This window comes from Loxodonta africana, chromosome 27 (genome assembly GCF_030014295.1).
Source record: "Loxodonta africana isolate mLoxAfr1 chromosome 27, mLoxAfr1.hap2, whole genome shotgun sequence".
Classification (NCBI taxonomy): domain Eukaryota; kingdom Metazoa; phylum Chordata; class Mammalia; order Proboscidea; family Elephantidae; genus Loxodonta; species Loxodonta africana.
The window spans coordinates 11,949,527-11,968,923 of NC_087368.1; the positions used below are offsets into that span (position 1 = coordinate 11,949,527).

A 19,397-nucleotide genomic window follows, 5' to 3' on the forward strand; every position below is an offset into this window, starting at 1 on the left:
AGCTAAAAGTAATAGGCTGCAGACTGTTGGATCGAAAAAACTTGATGGAAATTTCCAATAAAGCTAGTGGTAAGAGTCCCTTCCAAAGTCAGGCTTGGAAAATGCTCTCAGATGAAATATTACAGTCTTTGAATATACTTGAGGTCCTGTTAAGATAAGGAGAAGCCTTTTTTTTTTCTTTTTTATCCCCAGAAGACTATCAAAAAAATGAAGGAGAAAATCCTACAGCCCTAGACTCCTTGGCACCAGTTTCTCTAAGATTCAAGGAGTTTAGGACCCTTATCAATTGGTGATGCAAGGGACCCTGGACCAGAGACTGTTCAAAGAACAGAAAAAAACTTCTGAGGAAAAGTGTCATTGTTCTCAGCTTATAGGAGTAATTTATTTGGGGACCTCTGAGAGTGGATGCTTCTTGCGAATGGTGCCATTTGCTGACCTGTCCTCCTTTCAGAGCAATGAGTCACAGCCAAAAAACTCATGCTGGTTTATACAAGTCCTGGATTCAGACCTATGCCAGCTCTGTTCTTTTCTTACTCATTTGGGTCTTGGTACCTCAGGGGGACTGAGGTCACCTAGTTTTCAAACTGGGCTCTGCGGAACCCTAGGGGTACGTTGGATGTTCTTCGGGATTTAGCAAAAATAGTCTCTCTCTCTCTCTCTCCTTTCAAATCTATTTTATATATTGATTTTCCAAGCAAGGTATCATTTGAAAAGTAGGTTCCAGCATTAAGAAAAAATTGAAAATAAAATGAAATATTGATTTTGTCCAACACTTATTCCTAAATCTTACATCCATGAGGATTCAAATTTGCCCCAAGGTCTCTGTGGTCAGAGGAAGACATATTCGGAGAAACCTTGCAGAGCCTCTGGACCAGTGGAGAAATGTTGGTCTGCAGTGGGAATTGTTTATGGCTTCTTAAGGGAAAAGGGAAGATGGCCAGAGAGGAGGCATGGTTTTCTCAGCTCCTACATTGAGGGGAGGCTTGTCTTACATCAAGTCCCCAGCATCTCTGCTGGACTGGATCCCAGCTTAGAGTGGTTCTATTCAGCTTAAGGAGACCTGGTGGCACAATCGTTAAGAGCTACGGATGCTAACCAAAAGGTCAGTAATTTGAATCTACCAGCCACTCCTTGGAAATCCTGCAGGGCAGTTATACTCTGTCCTATAGGGTCACTATCAGTCAGAATCTATTCAACTGCAATGGGTTTGGTTTTTTTTTTGGGGGGGTTGGGGTAAGGAGTATTCAGCTTAAAGGCCAAAATGCCCACAGTTGATCACCAGCCTGAGCATATTGTCCAAGGAAAAACACTCTGGCTCCCTAGGGGTCAGTGATGGACTGTGTGAGGTCTTCAAGTCTCTTCTCAGGCAAACCACCTTCTAGTTAGTGAAATCACCTGTTAGTGATTCACAAACGGAATGAGCAGAGGAGGTAAAGGAAGATGCTGCACAGATCAGACCCATTTGTTTCTCATATTAGCTCTGGTTTCCAGATGGATGCTGGGTAGGAGGTTTCAATGTGGTCATACAGTTTTAATGTGGTCAACTATGTAACTAAAAGGAAGTTTTCAGATTATTAGACTATGAAAAAAATTTGCTCTACACTATTCCCATCCCCTCATAGAAAGAATTATGTGTCACTAAATGTAGCATTTTATCCTCTCTCTCTTTACTTAGCTATGAAGCCTAGAGGGGCTAAATGTACTACTGAGAGGTAAGCAAGAGATGGTGGACTGAACCAGACATGTGATAACTGCTGTTCCCTCTAGGGACCTTGGAAACCCTGATATTTTCAAAGGGGAGACTTGAAACTATAACTGAAACAGGAATTTATATTTTCTGTCTTATAAGGATTTCATTTTAGTTGGATCCACAATCAACACCCATGGAAGCAGCAGGCAAGAAATCAAAAGGCACATTGCATTGGGTAAATCTGCTGCAAAGGACATCTTTAAAGTGTCAAAAGTAAAGATGTCACCTTGAAGACTAAGGTGCGCCTGACCCAAGCCATGGTATTTTCAATCACATCATATGCATGTGAAAGCTCGACAATGAATAAGGAAGACCAAAGAAGAATCGACGCCTTTGAATTGTGGTGTTGGTGAAGAATATTGAATATACCATGGGCTGCCAAAAGAACGAACAAATCTGTCTTAGAAGCAGTACAACCAGAATGCTCCTTAGAGGCAAGGATGGTGAGACTGTGTGCTTACATACTTTGTACATGTTGTCAGGAGGGATCAGTCCCTGGAGAAGGACATCATGCTTGGCAAAGTGCAGGGTCAGCGGAAAGGAAGAAGACCCTCAATGAGTTGTATTAACACAGTGGCTGCAACGATGAGCTCAAGCATAACAACGATTTTAAGGATGGCGCAGGACAGATCAGTGTTTCGTTCTGTTGTGCATAGGGGTCACTATGGGTTGTAACCAACTCGATGGCACCTAACAACAACAACAACAAGATGTGCATATATTTAAGGTATGCATCAATTTTACAAAAGAAAATTTAAAGTACTTTTCACTACATACGTATTAAAAGTAATTTTAGAGTGACTTCATACTCATTCTTTAAAAAATATTTATGGAGCATGCACTGTGTGCAGACAGTTTTGTGTGCTGGGGATATAATGGTGAACAAAGCCTCCCTCATCATGAGCTTCCATGTGACAGGGAACCAAAAAAAGAAAAAAAAAAGAAACCCATTGCTGTCGAGTCAGTTCTGACTCAGAGCGACCCTATAGGACAAAGAAGAACTGCCCCATAGAGTTTCCAGGTAGCACCTGGTGGATTCAAACTGTTGACCTTTTGGTTAGCAGCCGTAGCTCTTAACCACTACGCTACCAGGGTTTCCATGAAAGGGAAGGTGACATGAAATATACAATTTAGCAAATGCATATCAGAATTTTAGGTAGTGATCAGTGCTGAGAGGGGAATAAAGCTGAGACAATTGTGGGGGTGGGTGAGTTGGCTATTTTAAATAATGTAACAGGGGGGCATTTCAGAGGATGTGATATTTGAGCAAAGACCTTAATGAAGTCAGAGTGAATCATGTGGAGGTCTGGGGAAGACAAATTCTGGTAGAGGAAACAGCAGGTGAAAAGCTGAAGGTGGGACTATGTTTGGTATGTTTAAGGAATTGCAGGAAGCCCAGTGTATTTGGGGCCTATGGGGCAAAGGAGAGAAGGTTGGAGTTAAGATCAGAGAAGTAGGCAGAGGCTAGATCATATAGGGCCTTCTAGGCCATAGTAAGGAATTTATATATTATTCTGTATATAATGGAAACCCATTGGAGAATTTAGAGCAAAGGAGTGATGTGATATTAATTACATTTTTAAAAGATCAGTCTGACTTCCATGTAGGGAGAAAAAAATGAAGCAGGGAGTTCATTTAGGAGGTTTTGTCTTAGTCTGGGTGAAAGGAGTTGATGAACTGGAGTAAGTAGTGACTATGGAGGTAGTAAGTGGAAACCCTGGTGGCAAGGTGGTTAAGAGCTACTGCTGCTAACCAAAAGTTTGGCAGTTTGAATCCACCAGGCACTCCTTCAAAACTCTGTGGGGCAGTTCTATCCTGTCCTATAGGGTTGCTGTGTGTTGGAATCTACTCGATGGCAATGTGCAATAAGTGGTAGGATTTGGGACATATTTAGAACACAGGCTGGGATAACTTGCTGATAGATTAGATATGGGTATGTGATAGTCAGCCTTCAAGATAGCACCCAACAACCCTGCCTCCTGGTTAATGTCCTTGTATAGTCCTTTCTATGTGTATAGTCCTTTCTATGTGTATAGTCCTTTCTATGTGTATTCACTGTTCATGTTGGTGAAAGAAGGTATTTGCAATGAAGAAGTCATTGGTCTTGCAAAATTCTATCATTTGATCTCCAGCATTGTTTCTATCACCAAGGCCATATTTTCCAACTACTGATCCTTCTTCTTTGTTTCCAACTTTCGCATTCCAATCACCAGTGATTATCAATGCATCTTGATTGCATGTTCGATCAATTTCAGACTGCAACAGCTGATAAAAATCTTCTTTCTTCATCTTTGGCCCTAGTGGTTGGTGTGTAAATTTGAATAATACTCATATTAACTGGTCTTCATTGTAGGTGTATGGATATTACCCTATCACTGACAGCGTTGTACTTCAGGATAGGCCTTGAAACATTCTTTTTGACGACGAATGCAACTCCATTCCTCTTCGAGTTGTCATTCCCAGCAAAATAGACTATATGACTGTCTGACTGAAAATGGCCAATACCAGACCATTTCAGCTCACTAATGCCTAGGATATCGATGTTTATGCCTTCCATTTCGTTTTTGATGATTTCCAATTTTCCTAGATTTATACTTCGTACATTCCAGGTTCCGATTATCAATGGACGTTTGCAGCTGTTTCTTTTCATTTTGGGTCGTGCCACATCAGCAAATGAAAGTCCTGAAAGCTTTACTCTATCCATGTCATTAAGGTCGACTCTACTTTGAGGAGGCAGCTCTTCCCCAGTCATCTTTTGAGTGCCTTCCAACCTGGGGGGCTCATCTTCCAGCACTATATCAGACAATGTTCTGCTGCTATTCATAAGGTTTTCACCGTGTTTTATTGACTATGTAAATGCATTCGGCAGTGTGGATCATAACAAACTATGGATAACACTGCACAGAATGGGAATTCCAGAACGCTTAATTGAGCTCATGAGGAACCTTTACATAGATCAAGAGTCAGTCGTTCGGAAAGAACAAGGGGATACTGATTGGTTTAAAGTCAGGAAAGGTGTGCGTCAGGGCTGTATTCTTTCACCATACCTATTTAATCTGTATGCTGAACAAATAATCCAAGAAGCTGGACTATATGAAGAAGAACGGGGCATCAGGATTGGAGGAAGACTCATTAACTATTATACAGATGACATAACCTCGCTTGCTGAAAGTGAAGAGGACTTGAAGCACTTACCAATGAAGACCAAAGACCACAGCCTTCAGTATGGATTACACCTCAACATAAAGAAAACAAAAATCCTCACAACTGGACCAATGAGCAACATCATGATAAACAGAGAAAAGATTGAAGTTGTCAAGTATTTCGTTTTACTTGGATCCACAATCAACAGCCATGGAAGCAGTAGTCAAGAAATCAAAAGACGCATTGCATTGGGCAAATCTGCTGCAAAGGGCCTCTTTAAGTATTGAAGAGCAAAGATGTCACCCTGAAGACTAAGGTACGCCTGACCCAAGCCATGGTATCTTCAGTCGCATCATATGCATGTGAAAGCTGGACAATGAATAACGAAGTCCAAAGAAGAGTTTATGCCTTTGAATTGTGTTGGCAAAGAATATTGAATATACCATGGGCTGCCAAAAGAACAAACAAATCTGTCTTGGAAGCAGTACAACCAAAATGCTCCTTAGAGGCAAGGATGGCGAGACTGCGTCTTACACACTTTGTACATGTTGTCAGGAGGGATCAGTCCCTGGAGAAGGACATCGTGCTTGGCAGAGTACAGGGTCAGTGGAAAAGAGGAAGACCCTCAACGAGGTGGATTGATGCAGTGGCTGCAACAATGAGCTCAAGCATAACAAGGATTGTAAGGATGGCGCAGGACTGAGCAGTGTTTCGTTCTGTTGTGCATAGGGTCTCTATGAGTCGACTCAACGGCACCTAACGACAACAACAACAGTCCTTTCTATACATGAAGATGGTGCAGGGCTGGGCAAAATTTTGTTCTGTGATACATACATGAGTTGGACCCAACTCGATGGCAACTAACAGCAACAATAAGAATGAAGTCCTCTCTCACACTGAAGAGGGCTGTCTTGTGTAACTAATAGGATACTGTGGAAATGATGGAGTATGACTTCTGAGGCTAAGTCATAAAAGATGTGTAACTTCTGCCTTGCTCCCTCTTGTGTCACTTGCTTTGTAGAAAGCCAGCTTCCATGTCATGAGGACATTCAAGTAGCCGTGTGAAGCAGTCCATGTGATGAAGAGCTGAGGCCTCCTGTCAACAACCAACACTAACTTGCCAGGCATGAAAGTGAGTGACTTTGAAAGAAAATCCTCCACCCCAGTTAAGTTTTCTGATGACTCCACCCCCATCAATATCTTTACTGGAACCTCATGAGAGACCTTAAACCATGCAGGTAATCTGCACCTGAATTCCTGACACAGAAACTGTGAGAGACGATGAATGTTTATTATTGTTTTAAGAATAAAAAAATGACTTCAAGGTATTGGTCTAAGCAATTGGGTGAACAGTGGGGCCATTTACAGAGAGTTGGAAGACAGGGCAAGGAGAAAGCATGAGGGAGAAATTTAAGAGTTCTTGTTTGAATATGCTACATTTGTGCTATCAGGCACCCAGGTGGAAATTCTGAGTAGAGAGTTGAATATATGAGTTCAAAGTTCAGGAGACAGGTTTGAACAGCTGATACATATTTGGGGACCACAACGTATTTGTGACCTGTGAAGCCATGACACTAGATAAGATACCACACACATACAAGGAAGGATATTTAAGGACTGGATCCTGTAGATAGAACATTTAGAAGTCAAAAAAATGGGGATAGCAAGAAAAAGAGACTTAGAAAGAGCGGTCAATGAGAAAAGAGAAAGTCCAGGAGAACATGGTATTCTGGAATCCAGGTGAAGAAGGTGTTTCAAGAAGGAGTGTGATCACCTGGATCGACAGCCACTGGTGGTCAAGAGGAAGCCTGAGGTTTGACCCTTGGTTTTGGCAGATGGAGGTACTGTTGACATTAACGAGTTTGACAAGAGTACATTTAATGTTATTACCATGATCCCACAGTAATAACCCCATTACAAATGATTTGAGAAATGTAATTTTCAGTGGAATGTTGGGGAGAAGTGCCTGACTGATATGAATGGAGGAGCCCATGGGAGGGGACATGGAGACATTGAGTACAGGCAACTCTTTCAACAATTTTGCTCTAAAGAGCAGTAAAGTAAGGGACAGTAGCTAGAAAGGAAAGTGGTGTCAAGGGAGAAATTTTAACTTAAATAGCATGGATTATAGCATGTTTGGGGTCCCTGGGTAGGATCGCCATGAGTCAGAATCTACTCAAAGGCAAGTAACAACAACAACAACATAGCAAGTTTATATGCTAATGGGAATGAGTTTTTAGTAGAAAGGGAAAAGAGAGATGACACAGGAGAGAGAAGGGGAATGTAACTGTTGGGTCAAAGTCCTGCGTAACTGAGAGGGATGTTCCTCAGTGCACAAGGGAAGAGGTCGGCATTAGGTAGGAGTGTGGTCCATCTATTCTAACATGAGCGAAGGCTGAGCTCATGAGTACAGTGCAAGTGGTTAGATGGGTTCATTCTAAGAAGAGGAGGGGGAAGTATAATATTTCCCTTATGCAAATACAGTATTCCGAACAAATGAGAAACTGATAAGTTTCAGATATCAGTCATGTTCTACTAACTAGAAAAAAAAGCAAACTCATAAAGCTAAAAGAGAAACACTGATATCATTAAAAAGTGACACATAGAAATTATTATGGTAATATATTTAATTCTAAATATTAGACAATAACCCAAGCTGTTTTGCCTTATAGCCTTAGTCTGTGTTTTTCTGAAGGAAACCGCCATAGAATGTGAAACATATCTTTGTTGTGATGTTGTGTACGGTGGCATTTTACCACCAGGGAGCAGAATCATCCATTGTTTCACTTCTGTGGCACTTCACTTCCATCTACAGTATGGGTACATTGGAAAGGAGGCTTATTTTTAGACAGCTTGTGTTTCTTCCCAGGAGTGGAAGAGGGTTATGACTTACACTCCAGCAAATATAGTAGCTTCCACTGTTGAGTGCCTTCTGTGTTCAGCCTATGTGAGAGACATTTGATATGTGTCATCTTTAAGCTGCACAATAACTCAGCAGAGATGGGCACGGTTAGCCTCATTTTTCAGATGAGAAGACTGAGGATAGGGGAAGGTTAAGATACTTGTCCAAATTCACACAGATAGAAATGCTGGAATTTATTGTTAGAGTGGGATGGGTGCTATGGTCAATATCCAGGTGAGGAGGTAAATTCCCGTTAGCAGACGGCTGGCCAATACTTACCGAAGCCTCCTTGGTGTTAGTCTCCTCTGATGCTGACTTGGCGACCTTCTGAATGATGGGGGCAATGTTGGTGGGCCCGTAGAGTTGTAGCTTAGGAAGGCAGCTCTGATAGGCTTCCACAACTCCTTGAATTCCTAAGGTGAAGTTGGCAAAGGTCAACAGTCTCCTCAAATATATTTGTAATCAAATACACACAAATGTAAAGCATTAAAAAAAAAAAAAAAAAAGCATTAACTTCCCCCAAATAGCTCTTATCAGCATCACATTTTTGTTTTTGAGAAAAATAGAAAATATCACACCGCTGGTGTTGCTGCCTCCTCTCCTTCTGAAACCATTCTCCTCTTTAAAGTCTCAAGTCAAATGTAACCATTCTACAAATTTTTCTCTGATATTCCACTTTACATGTAAGATTTCATTAGATCCTCATCCCATTGTCCATTGCCGTCAAGTCGATTCTGACTCATAGCAACCCTATAGGACAGAGTAGAACTGCCCCATAGGGTTTCCAAGGCTGTAATCTTCACTGAAGCAGACCATCACGTCTTTTTCTCATGGTGAGTTCAAACCATCAACCTTTCAGTTAGCAACCAAGTACTTAATAACTGGACCACCAGGTTTCCTCAGATTCTCACAGTATAATGAAATAGGTACTATAAATGGGTACATGTTACAGGTGAAGAAACTGAGGCTTAGAGAGATTTAATAATCTTAGAGAGATTAAATAATCTGCCCCAGGCCACACAGCAAGTGAGTGATTGATTCAGGGTTTAAGCCCAGGTGTCTAGTTCTAAGAGCTGTGTTCTCAGCCACTAGGCAAGTCTCCTTTAATGATCGTCTAGTTTTCACATAACCTTGTTAAGTCTACTCTAGTATACATCACTCTGGGCCACCTATAAGAGTTATGTGTACACACATCTATCTCCCCAGACGGCAAACTCCTTGAGGGCGGGAATCATGATTTATTCAATTTTGTTTTCCCCCAAAGAGTTTGAGGCAGTGTCTGCACATGGCAGATGCTCACCAAGTGTGTGAAGGATGAGCAAAGTGGCTGATACACTCATCTACTGGATGTTAGTACAGATGCATGACATTCATCATTATGGCCAATCCCAAGGGGCTTCCTTCCTGAGTCACATGAGCCAAGGCAAGAGTAAAAGGTGGGACTCTGCTGGGAGAGGCAGCCCCTTGCCTATGTAGCTTCTCTTAGCGTTTGATGCATCTTGACTGCACATTTAATATTAAAATCATGATCCCACAGTATTTGTTCTATTACAAATTATTTTTATTCCAATGCCTCCTCTTTGTGCCTGTGTTACCTTTGCCTCCATGTTTCAGCTCATCCTTCTATCCTTCTCTATCCTGACACAGCACATTGATCCTGTTCTTGGCTAGAGAGGTCTACACAAGCCCCTCCTGAGACTGTTCCGATACCTGCCATGTACAGCAAACCAGCTCTGGGCTGTTTTGGATGAGTAAATTTGGTTCTGTTTTGTCCTTAACGCTCATGCTCCCACCTCATTTAAAATGCTGTACCCACTTTGCCCTGCCCTAAAGTCATTCTAAAGACAGATGCCAAATCATTATGGGCCCTAGTTCTAGAGTTAAGTGATACTGAGTGGAAGCTCCTTATCTTTTGAGGTTGTTGAGTTTTTGCCTAAGATAAACAAGTTTCATTTCCCTTTCAAAAGTATCAGGCTAATGAATTCTAACAGCAAAAAACAGATGAACACTAGGGTATGTATTTTGTTTTGCTTTGGTAGAAAACCACTCTTATAGTTTAAGATAGAAGGTGGTTTGGGAGGAGAGAAGCCTAAACCATCACAAATTGGGGGTGAGGGATTGTGGGAGGGAATAATGGCAGAATGGGGATTGAGTCTTGGAGGTTGGTATGTACAGACACAATACTATTGATATCTTATCTTGGACATTAAGTGCCGAGTTTGTAAAAGAAACTGCTAGATGCTCTACACACCCTATTGGGTCTGCATTAACCCTTGCTCAGCCTCCTTCCTCACTGACGAGAAGGAGGAGAGAGATACGGGTATTTCTTTCTACTCCATCATAAAAATGTCTTAAGGTCTTCTAACAACAAATGTACTTGGCTCTATTTGTTATGTAGAAATTGGGAAAATTAATTATAGAATAAAATTTATCACTATAATCATCATCATAGTGTCATCATTATTATTTTGTGGAATTATGTTAGAAAACTTCTGCCTGGAAATGATGAACATAGAACACAGTCTTTAAAAAGGCTTTTTCTGGAACAAAACCAAGAAGCTACTTGATCAAGATCACTGAGGCCATGTCCTTTGCAAACGTGCTGAAAAGTTCAAATGATTTTCATGTTTCCTTGTTTCCTTATGCCTGCATAGAGAGGGAATTATGAAAAATAGACTTGATGAAAACTTGGAAAGCAAGAAAGGGGTGTCTGGTCACTGCCCATGAGATGAACTTCCCCCCATGTTATTTTGGCCATAGCAATCCAGGATTGGGATCAATATTCTTGCTGTAAGCTCAAGATCTTTTCTGCATTTTGTCTTGTCCAGAGCTTATTTTTCTGCTCTGTTGTTATGGTGCTCTCTGTTGCCTGTAGAGTAGTATGGCTTATTTGGATCCAGATAGCCAACTTCTTTGCTGTGAACAATCATAACTGAGTCAAAGGAGAGAGGCTAAAATGGGAAACGTATAGACAGGAGGGCTATGAGACGCTAGCTTTCTTTTAAGTTGTGATTTACCTGCACATTCCGGGTTGTCTTCATTAAAGTTGATTGCAAAGTCATGAGAGACCTAGACACCAATTAAATTTTTAAGAAGAAAGAAAGAAGAATTACAACTGTAATACAGTAAGGAGGCACTGGGGTTTGGAGCATGCACACAAATGCCCATTATATTCATTATGTGTTAAACAGCAGGAACCATTTTAAGCCTTTACACAATCAATCTGAGATGGATGGTGAATTCTAAGCTCCCTGTGGAGTTGAGGTGACAGAAAGATTTTCTAGAATCAGATAAATGTTGGCAGGAGGGCAGAATAGGGCATATAAAAAAATCCAAGAAAATATTTCATAAAAATGTAACTTCAAATAGCTCCCAGATAGAACTGGCCACAGAATGGAGGCTTAGATTTGCCTAGACTCTACTTGGACCAAGTGATAAAAAACAAACAGACAAATAAACAACAACAACAACAAAACTCAATAAACCAAGCTGTCCTCTCAACACGGCGATAGTTATAAAGGCTGCAGCTAAATGGTTGACATTTGAGGATCATTCTGATGTGATATGTAGAGCTACAAAGCAAGGAGATTTTCACATATTTACAGGTAAAATAACTGCACTTTTGGAAAACTAACAAAGTATTATATTTTGTAATCTTCCAACACAAATTCCTCTACCTGGCAGGGCCTATGAGCAAGGTCAAATAACATATTTTTCATTTTTCTCTTTCCAAAACTTGATAAAGTAAGAGGGCTTTTCTGGTATTTGGAATTTTGTGGAAAATTCCATTTCAAAGGCTATTTCCAAGCAATGACTCCCTTGGGGGCTAGAAAATGGGTCACCGTGTTAAAAGACCCTTCTTTTCTTTGTAGGAGGTCATAGCAGATACTCTTGTCCTTAGCACTTCCAGGCAAGTCAACTGACTTCCAACCATAGGGCTTCTTTGCCGTAGGGCTTCCTGTGGCCTCTGGAGCCTGCTTTGCCTAAGTGACAGATAAAAAGTGGTGGGGAACTAACGTTCCCTGAGAGCAGACTTGAAGCCCTAGTGATGCAGTGGTTAAGAGCTATGGCTGCTGACCAAAACGTCAGCAGTTTGAATCCACCAGCCACTTCTTGGAAGCCCTATGGGGCAGTTCTACTCTGTCCTGTAGGGTCAGTATGAGTTGGAATCAACTCCACGGCCTCAAGTTTGGGTTTTAGTTCGGGAGCAACCTTAATCAAGGGTTAACAGGAGTTGATGAATAAAATGCCTCAGCTCCCGTATGCCTTGGGGTCTGTGTATGCTCTACTCTGTCTCCCAGGGCTCCCCAGCAGGATTAAGCTCCAGTTGCCCACAGGGTAGCTCTCTTGTTAATATACCTTTATTGGCTTCCTTCACTGTTTCCTCACTTTTTATTGATGTTTCCTCTACCTCCAAATAAACGATTTACATCCAAATCCTTGTCTCAAAGTCTGTTACTGGGGGAATGCAAATTAGAGAGACTTGCTTGTTTCTGAGTCTTAATGCACACTCTAAGACTATGTCCTAAAGAAGTAAATCATGGTGACCTTTTAAACTCTCTGGGGTACCTGGGCTGCTGAGACCATCAGTGCATGTCTGGGGCAGAGGGGGGATTAGGCATGGAAAAGGGATATTTGAATGGCTTTTTTGGACTAGAGGAGACATGAAAGGTGCCTGTTAGGACAGCAGAAAGAGCAAGTTAGCTGACGGGTAGGGTAGAGCTAGGGGATCAGGTGAACCTGAAGGTGTCAGGAATGGCAAGAAGGCTAAGTTACTCCAGTCAGGGGACCAGAACAGATGTTAAGGATGAGAAGAAGGCCTGGAACAAGGCATGCCACACAGCTCTGTCCTCAGCCCTGCTGGGCCAAGTCAAGGCCAGAAGACTGCTTGGTGGCGATGTGGTGGAGAACACTCAAGCATCTGGGTAGTTGGCCTGATGGTTGTTGAGGTGCATTCCAGTTTCAAGGCTCATCAGCTCTGTGAAAAGGTGAGTACCCACCTGCCCACATTCTGCAGCTGATACCCTATCTAAAGACGACTGGGTCTCCTCAGATCTGGGCTCATTCTTGCATGTGTCATCTTTTAATCTTAGCTCTACCTGGTCTTTCAGTTTTTCAAGAGAAGCCGGAAATCTGGCATTTTATATGAAATTTCCCAATTCTTAAAAAAAAACTGTGTATCAAATATAATATGGTTATGGGCTAATTAAGTTTCGTAGGCTAGTAGTTGACAATTCCTGTTCTATAATCTTTCTCCCCAAGTGCTCTATTTCGGACAAATGCTTCTAGAATTCCAGAGCCATACCCAGCAGGGAGGCTAGTGTTGAATACAAGGCAAACAAGAAGGGGGAGGGGACAGGAAGACATGGCAGTCCATCCACTGCTCAGCCCAGTAGTAACAGGGCGATCAATTCCCTCTTTCACAAAGTACACTGGAGTGGAAGGCGGCTGGTCTGACAGCTCTGGTGACGAAGCAAACGTCAGTGCCTGTTTCCTGACCTGTGGGTTAGATGCAGTATGTAAAAAAGAAATTGATGACTGGGCAGTGCTGCTTGCACATAGCTCAGGCTTCAGAGAATGCCTTGGTAAAGCCAAGGCTGGGGAAGGGACCCCACTGCCTCTCGAAGACCCTGCCCACCTGGGGGAGCTGAGTTCCCTGGTGGAGAGGGGCCCACAGGAACACCTGAGTGTACCACGGCAGAGTGCCTCGGCTCCACTGCAGTGCAGATCTCTCTACATACTAGCTTTGCCTTCTTTGTGTCATGAAAAATCAGTATTGAAACCAAATAGGATTCCAACATCTTTGTAAAAATCTTTCAGCTTCCCAATACTCTAAGCCAGAATGGTTTTTCCTTCAGAACTTCCCTGAGTCTCCCATGCAAGGCTGGATCTCAGAGTCTTGGGATAATGGAGTCTGTAGACTTCATTGTATTATGGGTTTTCAGTTTTTTTCTTAAGGGAGATCTTAATAGGTTTTGAGTCACAGGAAATCAATGTCCTGAGTGTTTTCTCTGTCTCCGACCATATCTACAAGATGCTAGACAACGGAACCCTTCATTTGGGCCTCTGAAAAGACCTACCCAGAATAGCAGGTGATTGGGTTTTGACAAGAGACAGGCTCTGAGAAGATAATCTAGCTGATTCTGTGGGTCATTTCAGACTCTCTGTACCCCATTTACATAGTTTATATCAAGTACCAAGAGTGAGACTCCTGAAAAGGAAACCCAGGGTAACCTTGGGCCACAGCAAAACGAAAGAAGATCCTATCCCCATCCACTCACCGTGTACTCTGGAGGTATCCTGGCTCCAAATCCAAAGGCTGGGAACATTTTGTCACTGAAATCAAAATTAAAAAAAAAAAGAAGAAATGCTTCATTTGTTCATCTAATAAGGAAAAAAAAAAATGAACCTTCATATCCTCCCTGGAACAAATCATGGTGCTAACTCACGCTTTCTGATTATCTGCTAATGGGGCATCGCAACAGCACGGGTGATTAAAATCAAGAAATAATCCCCAAAGTTTGTTAGTCATTAGTCTGCAACTTCTTCCCTTAACTTTTTTCGAGATTTGATACCAAGGAATAAAATGGCCCCAGGGTTTTTTCCCCATTACAGCTTTCTGTTTCCTTTGAAAAGTGATTATCAGATAACTCCTGTGGTTGATTGTGTTAGGGTCTTTCATACATACTATCTTTTAAAATCTGCACAGAAAGAGATTATTCCTCTCATTTTATTGGTGTGCAAACTGAGGACTTGAGAGGTGACTGGCCCAAGATTATGCTGCTAGTTAGTGCCAAGGTTCAAATCCAGCCTGGCCTGAATCCAAAGCACTATTAAAAAGCAGTGGAAAGCATTTGACTGCTAACCAAAAGTTTGGCGGTTCAAACCTCCAGCCACTTTGTGGGAGAAAGATGTGGCAGTCTGCTTTCGTAAAGATTTATAGCTCTGGAAACTCTATGGGGCTGTTTTACTGTCCTATACGGTTGCTATAAATTGGAATCGACTCAATACAATGGATAACGATAGAGCTTGGTCCCATTTACAGGACTCATTGACTCCGGCATCTTATCACACAACAACAGCAATAAATTGTTTACAAGTCTCTTATTAGCTTCTGATGTCTGAGGAACTCTATCTTTTGTATTAATATCTTTACATCTCCACCGTCACCCCCCTCCCCAGTCCTTTCTCCTGTCCCCACTGTCAGCATAGTACTTATCACAGAGCGTGTGCTCAGTAAAGATTTAATGAATAGATAACCCATAAATTGAATCACTGAAATGTGGCTATATAAAGAAGGGAGAATTCTTGTGAAAATTCATGAACGTCACATATATGTCCTTTGTCTTGTTTTCTCTTATGCATATTGGAATTTTTTTCCCTAAATTTATTCATTCAAATCAAATTTGTAACTCAATTCTAATTGTACTGTACTTTATAGGTAAGAGTAGGGGGAGGAGGTGAACTAACACTTATTGGCACATAATATGTGCCAGATACCACACTAGGTGATTTACATACTTACCTCATTTAATTCTCACACAATCCTTGAAATACCACCTGCTTCTTAGTCCCATTTTACAGATGAATAAACTGAGTCTCAGAAAGGTTCAATAAGTGGCCTAAGGTAATTAAGTGGAGGATTATGCGATTCCAAAACCCATGCCTTTTCAACCATACCTTCATAATATAATGCTTATATGTGATACTAAACCTGATTTCCTTCTGGCACTTCTAGTAACTGTGTCCTCTGACCAGGCAACACATAAGACCCTTCTTAAGCAGATTTTGTGCTACCATGGGGGCGGGGGTGGTGGTATTGCAAAGAGGCACTGGAGTACTGCACTTGGCTGAGGGCATGTCCTTCTCATGCCATCTGCCTCCCACTTCCTCTGCCATTAAGAACACAACTGAGATATGCTCTTGGAACCACTCCTGCATTTTTCAGCTCTTTGCAGAGTTCATCGAGGAGAAAAGGGAATTGAGATTAGGCTTCGCTGTCCCTAAACATCTTCTGTAAGCAAAAGGAGGCCTTGCAGTCTGGCTGAGAAATCAGAGGAGCAAGGGCACATTCTCACCCATCACCACCTAACCAATTTGGAAATCATTAGTAGCCAGTGATGACCTTGGCAAATACTCACCAGAACATAACCAGTTTGACCAAATTTGTGGCTAGGGGTTTGGAGATACAAGGAAGCCACAATTTTTACAATGAATTCACAAAATTATTTCCAAAGAATTTTCTTTGGAATCAAAAACTAAATTCCCCAGAAAATCACCAGGCCCCTCTCCCCTTTCCCTATTGTTTTGTAGATCCAGGCTTTGTGATGCATTACAAAAACCATGTATTAGAGAAGGTATTAATGACGATAAGAGAATCATAACAGCTTATAAGTGATAAGCCAAAGCTCTGATAAAGAATACTTCTGACTAGACTTAATGGTCTGACTGAGGCTAGAAGGACCCCGGTGGTCATGGCTCCCAGACCTTCTGTTGGCCCAGGACAGGAACCATTCCTGAAGCCAACTCTTCAGACATGGATTGGACTTGACAATGGGTTGGAGAGGGATGATGGTGAGGAGTGAGCTTCTTGGATCAACTTGAGACTATGTTGGCATCTCCTGCCTGGGGGGGAGACGAGAGGGTGGAGGGGGTTAGAAGCTGGCAAAATGGACACAAAAAGGGAGAATGGAGGGAGAGAGCGGGCTGTCTTATTAGGGGGAGAGTAATTGGGAATGTGTAGCAAGGTGTATATGGGTTTTTGTGTGAGAGACTGACTTGATTTGTAAACTTTCACTTAAAGCACAATAAAAATTATATGTATATAAAAAAAGAATACTTCTGGTTCTTGGAAATACTGAAATACTTTGTCTCAGTAATTCCTCCTTAACCAAGACAAGGAAGTGTGTGTGTCAAAGGGATCTACCAGATGGATTTCAGATGTATTTTCTAGTTACGTCTAGAAGAAGGCTTTCCTGGTAGAAGATGAGTCTGGTTCTTCCAATTCAGACAGCTTGGAAGTCAAAATAGGAACAGAGAAACCTGGGAGGCTCCACACTTAATTTTCTTCTTGATGATTTTAGGAGAGATGAGATCTAACATTTTATCCATTTCTAAACACCAAACCAGTGTCCCAGCCTTAATGATTTCCCACTTGTAACTTCTAAGCCACCCCTGGGGATTTGAAGTTTCTTGGACATGCTATACTGTTACATAATTGAGTTTCAAGAGTAGGGAGATGGGAAAATGCCTCACCTACAAGGGGAATAATTAATGAGCCAGGAGGGCATAACTTCTCTGAAGTTAGCTACCACAAAGCTCCTAACTAATAAACATACTAAAGAAAAATTCAAGCTTAAGCACAATAGATTGAAACATCCCTTCTTCCCCATTAAATACAAAACTAGACAGAGAATAGTTTTATGTAAGAAGCAAGAGAAGGCAAGCTGAGCACAAAGCAAAGCGTAGGTATGCCAACACTTCAAATAACGCCGTGGGATTCACTTTGATTGAGCAAAAGGGACATTTAGCAACTATCTGGGAAACTGATTGGTAGAGCCTGTCAATCTGGGAATTTCAGCGGTGTATCACTGCATTGGTATAGGCAATATTTCCTACTACTGGAATAAAATAGCATAAATACAATAACAGAGCCCATGGTCTTCAGTGGTAATGAGTAAGCCGTCTTGCACTTCTCAGGAAATGACTATGGTCAAGTGATCTCTAGACGGAAGATTCAGTTTAGCTCCCTGTAAGGGAGACTTTGACATAAGGCAAGAGATAAATGAAAGTAAAGACGAATAATTGCGTCCATAAGGAAATGGAGACTAACAGAGCATTTCATGACATTTAAGAACACCTAGTTTTTTTTTTTAGACATTTAATAAGCCATTTCTGGATGGTTAGTGCTCACCTGCTAACTGAAAGGTTGGAAGTTTGAGTCCACCCAGGGGGGCATCAGAAAAAAGGCCTGGTGATCTTCTTCTGAAAAATCAGCCATTGAAAACCCTATGGAGCACAGCCCTACTCAGACATGGTGGGGTTGCCATGAGCAGGAGTCGATTCCACAGCAACCGGTTTTAGACATTCATGTCATGAAGATTGTTCTCTAGAGTGGCGGTCTTAAAACTGGGGTATATGAAATGCAAAGCCCTTACAGGGGCATGACAGCATTTTTTTTTTTTTTTTTTAGGAAATCTGATTCGGTTCCTCCACTTCCATATATATTTTTTGCTGAAATTCATCTTCTGGCAACACCTGTGATGGAGAAATCTGTTCTCCCTTCACACCTTCTCCTTCACAATCGCCCTTCTCCTTTCCCCATTCTGAATCTCAACTACCACAGTGCACGGCTCCCAAGTGTAAAAACTCCGCAGCATCGAATAAAGAAATACTTCTAAATGTGCACGATTCACTGGAAAGCAGATACTTTTGCAAGTCGGATAGTTGCCAATGTTTGCTTTAAAAAAAATTGTAGAAAGTGCTGATCTCAGTGGGTAGATCATTAAAAATATATTTTGATGATAGATTGTGTGATTTCAATTCTAACTTAGATTTAAAAGAATTGAGTAATACCGTTAGTGAAACTTTTTCCATTCCTACATACTCATTTACAAGTTTTCTTAGTATTGACATTAATGTAAACAGAAATCTGACTAGGATTGATGTGGGTTCTCCCATTCTAGTGATAAGTAGCAGTTTATCCATGGATACGTAAACTGATTAAAAAAAATTATCTGTTTCATTAAGAGCTAGATTTCCAATAAATTTTTGCTTTTTATAGTCAATAATTAAATCATAACACTTCCAATATATTTGTGCTTTTTTTTATTCGTTGTATATGAATGATAATGGTAATGAAAATTCAATCCAGAAGGCATTTTTTAAATGCTTTGAATCTATGGTCACAGAAAATTCTAGAAAATTTTAAGTTTCAATTTATATTCATATTTATTATAGAAAGTATGATACAGTGATCAATAAATGGATACTGAAACAAATTTACTAGGGTATGTTAGGATAAAATTCTGGGAGGGAAGGGAGTAAAAATATGAGTTTATGGAAAAAAAGAAACAGTGAAAATTCCCATCTCAAACTGAAGAAATTGTTCATGCATTTTTTTTTAAATGGATGATGGTGGGTATGAAAGAGCTATGACATTTAGATTCTATTGGATACATTCACAAGAGTTATGTGAGAGTTTTATTTTTAAATGGCTATATTTACAATACATTAGAAATTTCTTCTTTTGTCACTATTTAAACCCATAGAAAGAAACATTAGATTTCAATGTAAAAAATGTGTGAGCGTTATACATTTATGCCAAATTCTTTCTATGGGTACAGGAGAAAAAAAACAACCCAAAAGTAAACATCATTGGTCCAAAATGGCCTTTAGCGCTATACTCCTTTCTCCTTTTGTGCTCAGCTTATTTTTTTAAAAATAAATCTAGAGTATTAAAGAAGATAGCCTCTACCATTTATTGTTTACAAAGGGCAGAACCTGTGCTAGCTAGCTGCTTTATATGTAACCCTTACAACTGTTCTTCAAGAGATGCTAGATAAACCTTCAATCTGCAAACAAGGAAACCAAGGCCCAGGT

The 19,397-nt window shown here is 41.0% G+C and overlaps 1 protein-coding gene across 1 annotated transcript in view; it reads right to left on the reverse strand.

The window, feature by feature from the left end:
• Positions 1–19,397, reverse strand: part of CPNE4 (copine 4) — a 504,022-nt gene that overhangs the window by 11,906 nt on the left and 472,719 nt on the right. The window contains exons 12-14 of the mRNA XM_064277332.1: positions 14,078–14,132; positions 10,814–10,865; positions 8,076–8,209 (exon numbers count right to left, since the gene is read on the reverse strand). Coding sequence (XP_064133402.1) covers positions 8,076–8,209; positions 10,814–10,865; positions 14,078–14,132 — 241 coding nt within the window. The remainder of the gene's footprint in view (positions 1–8,075; positions 8,210–10,813; positions 10,866–14,077; positions 14,133–19,397) is intronic.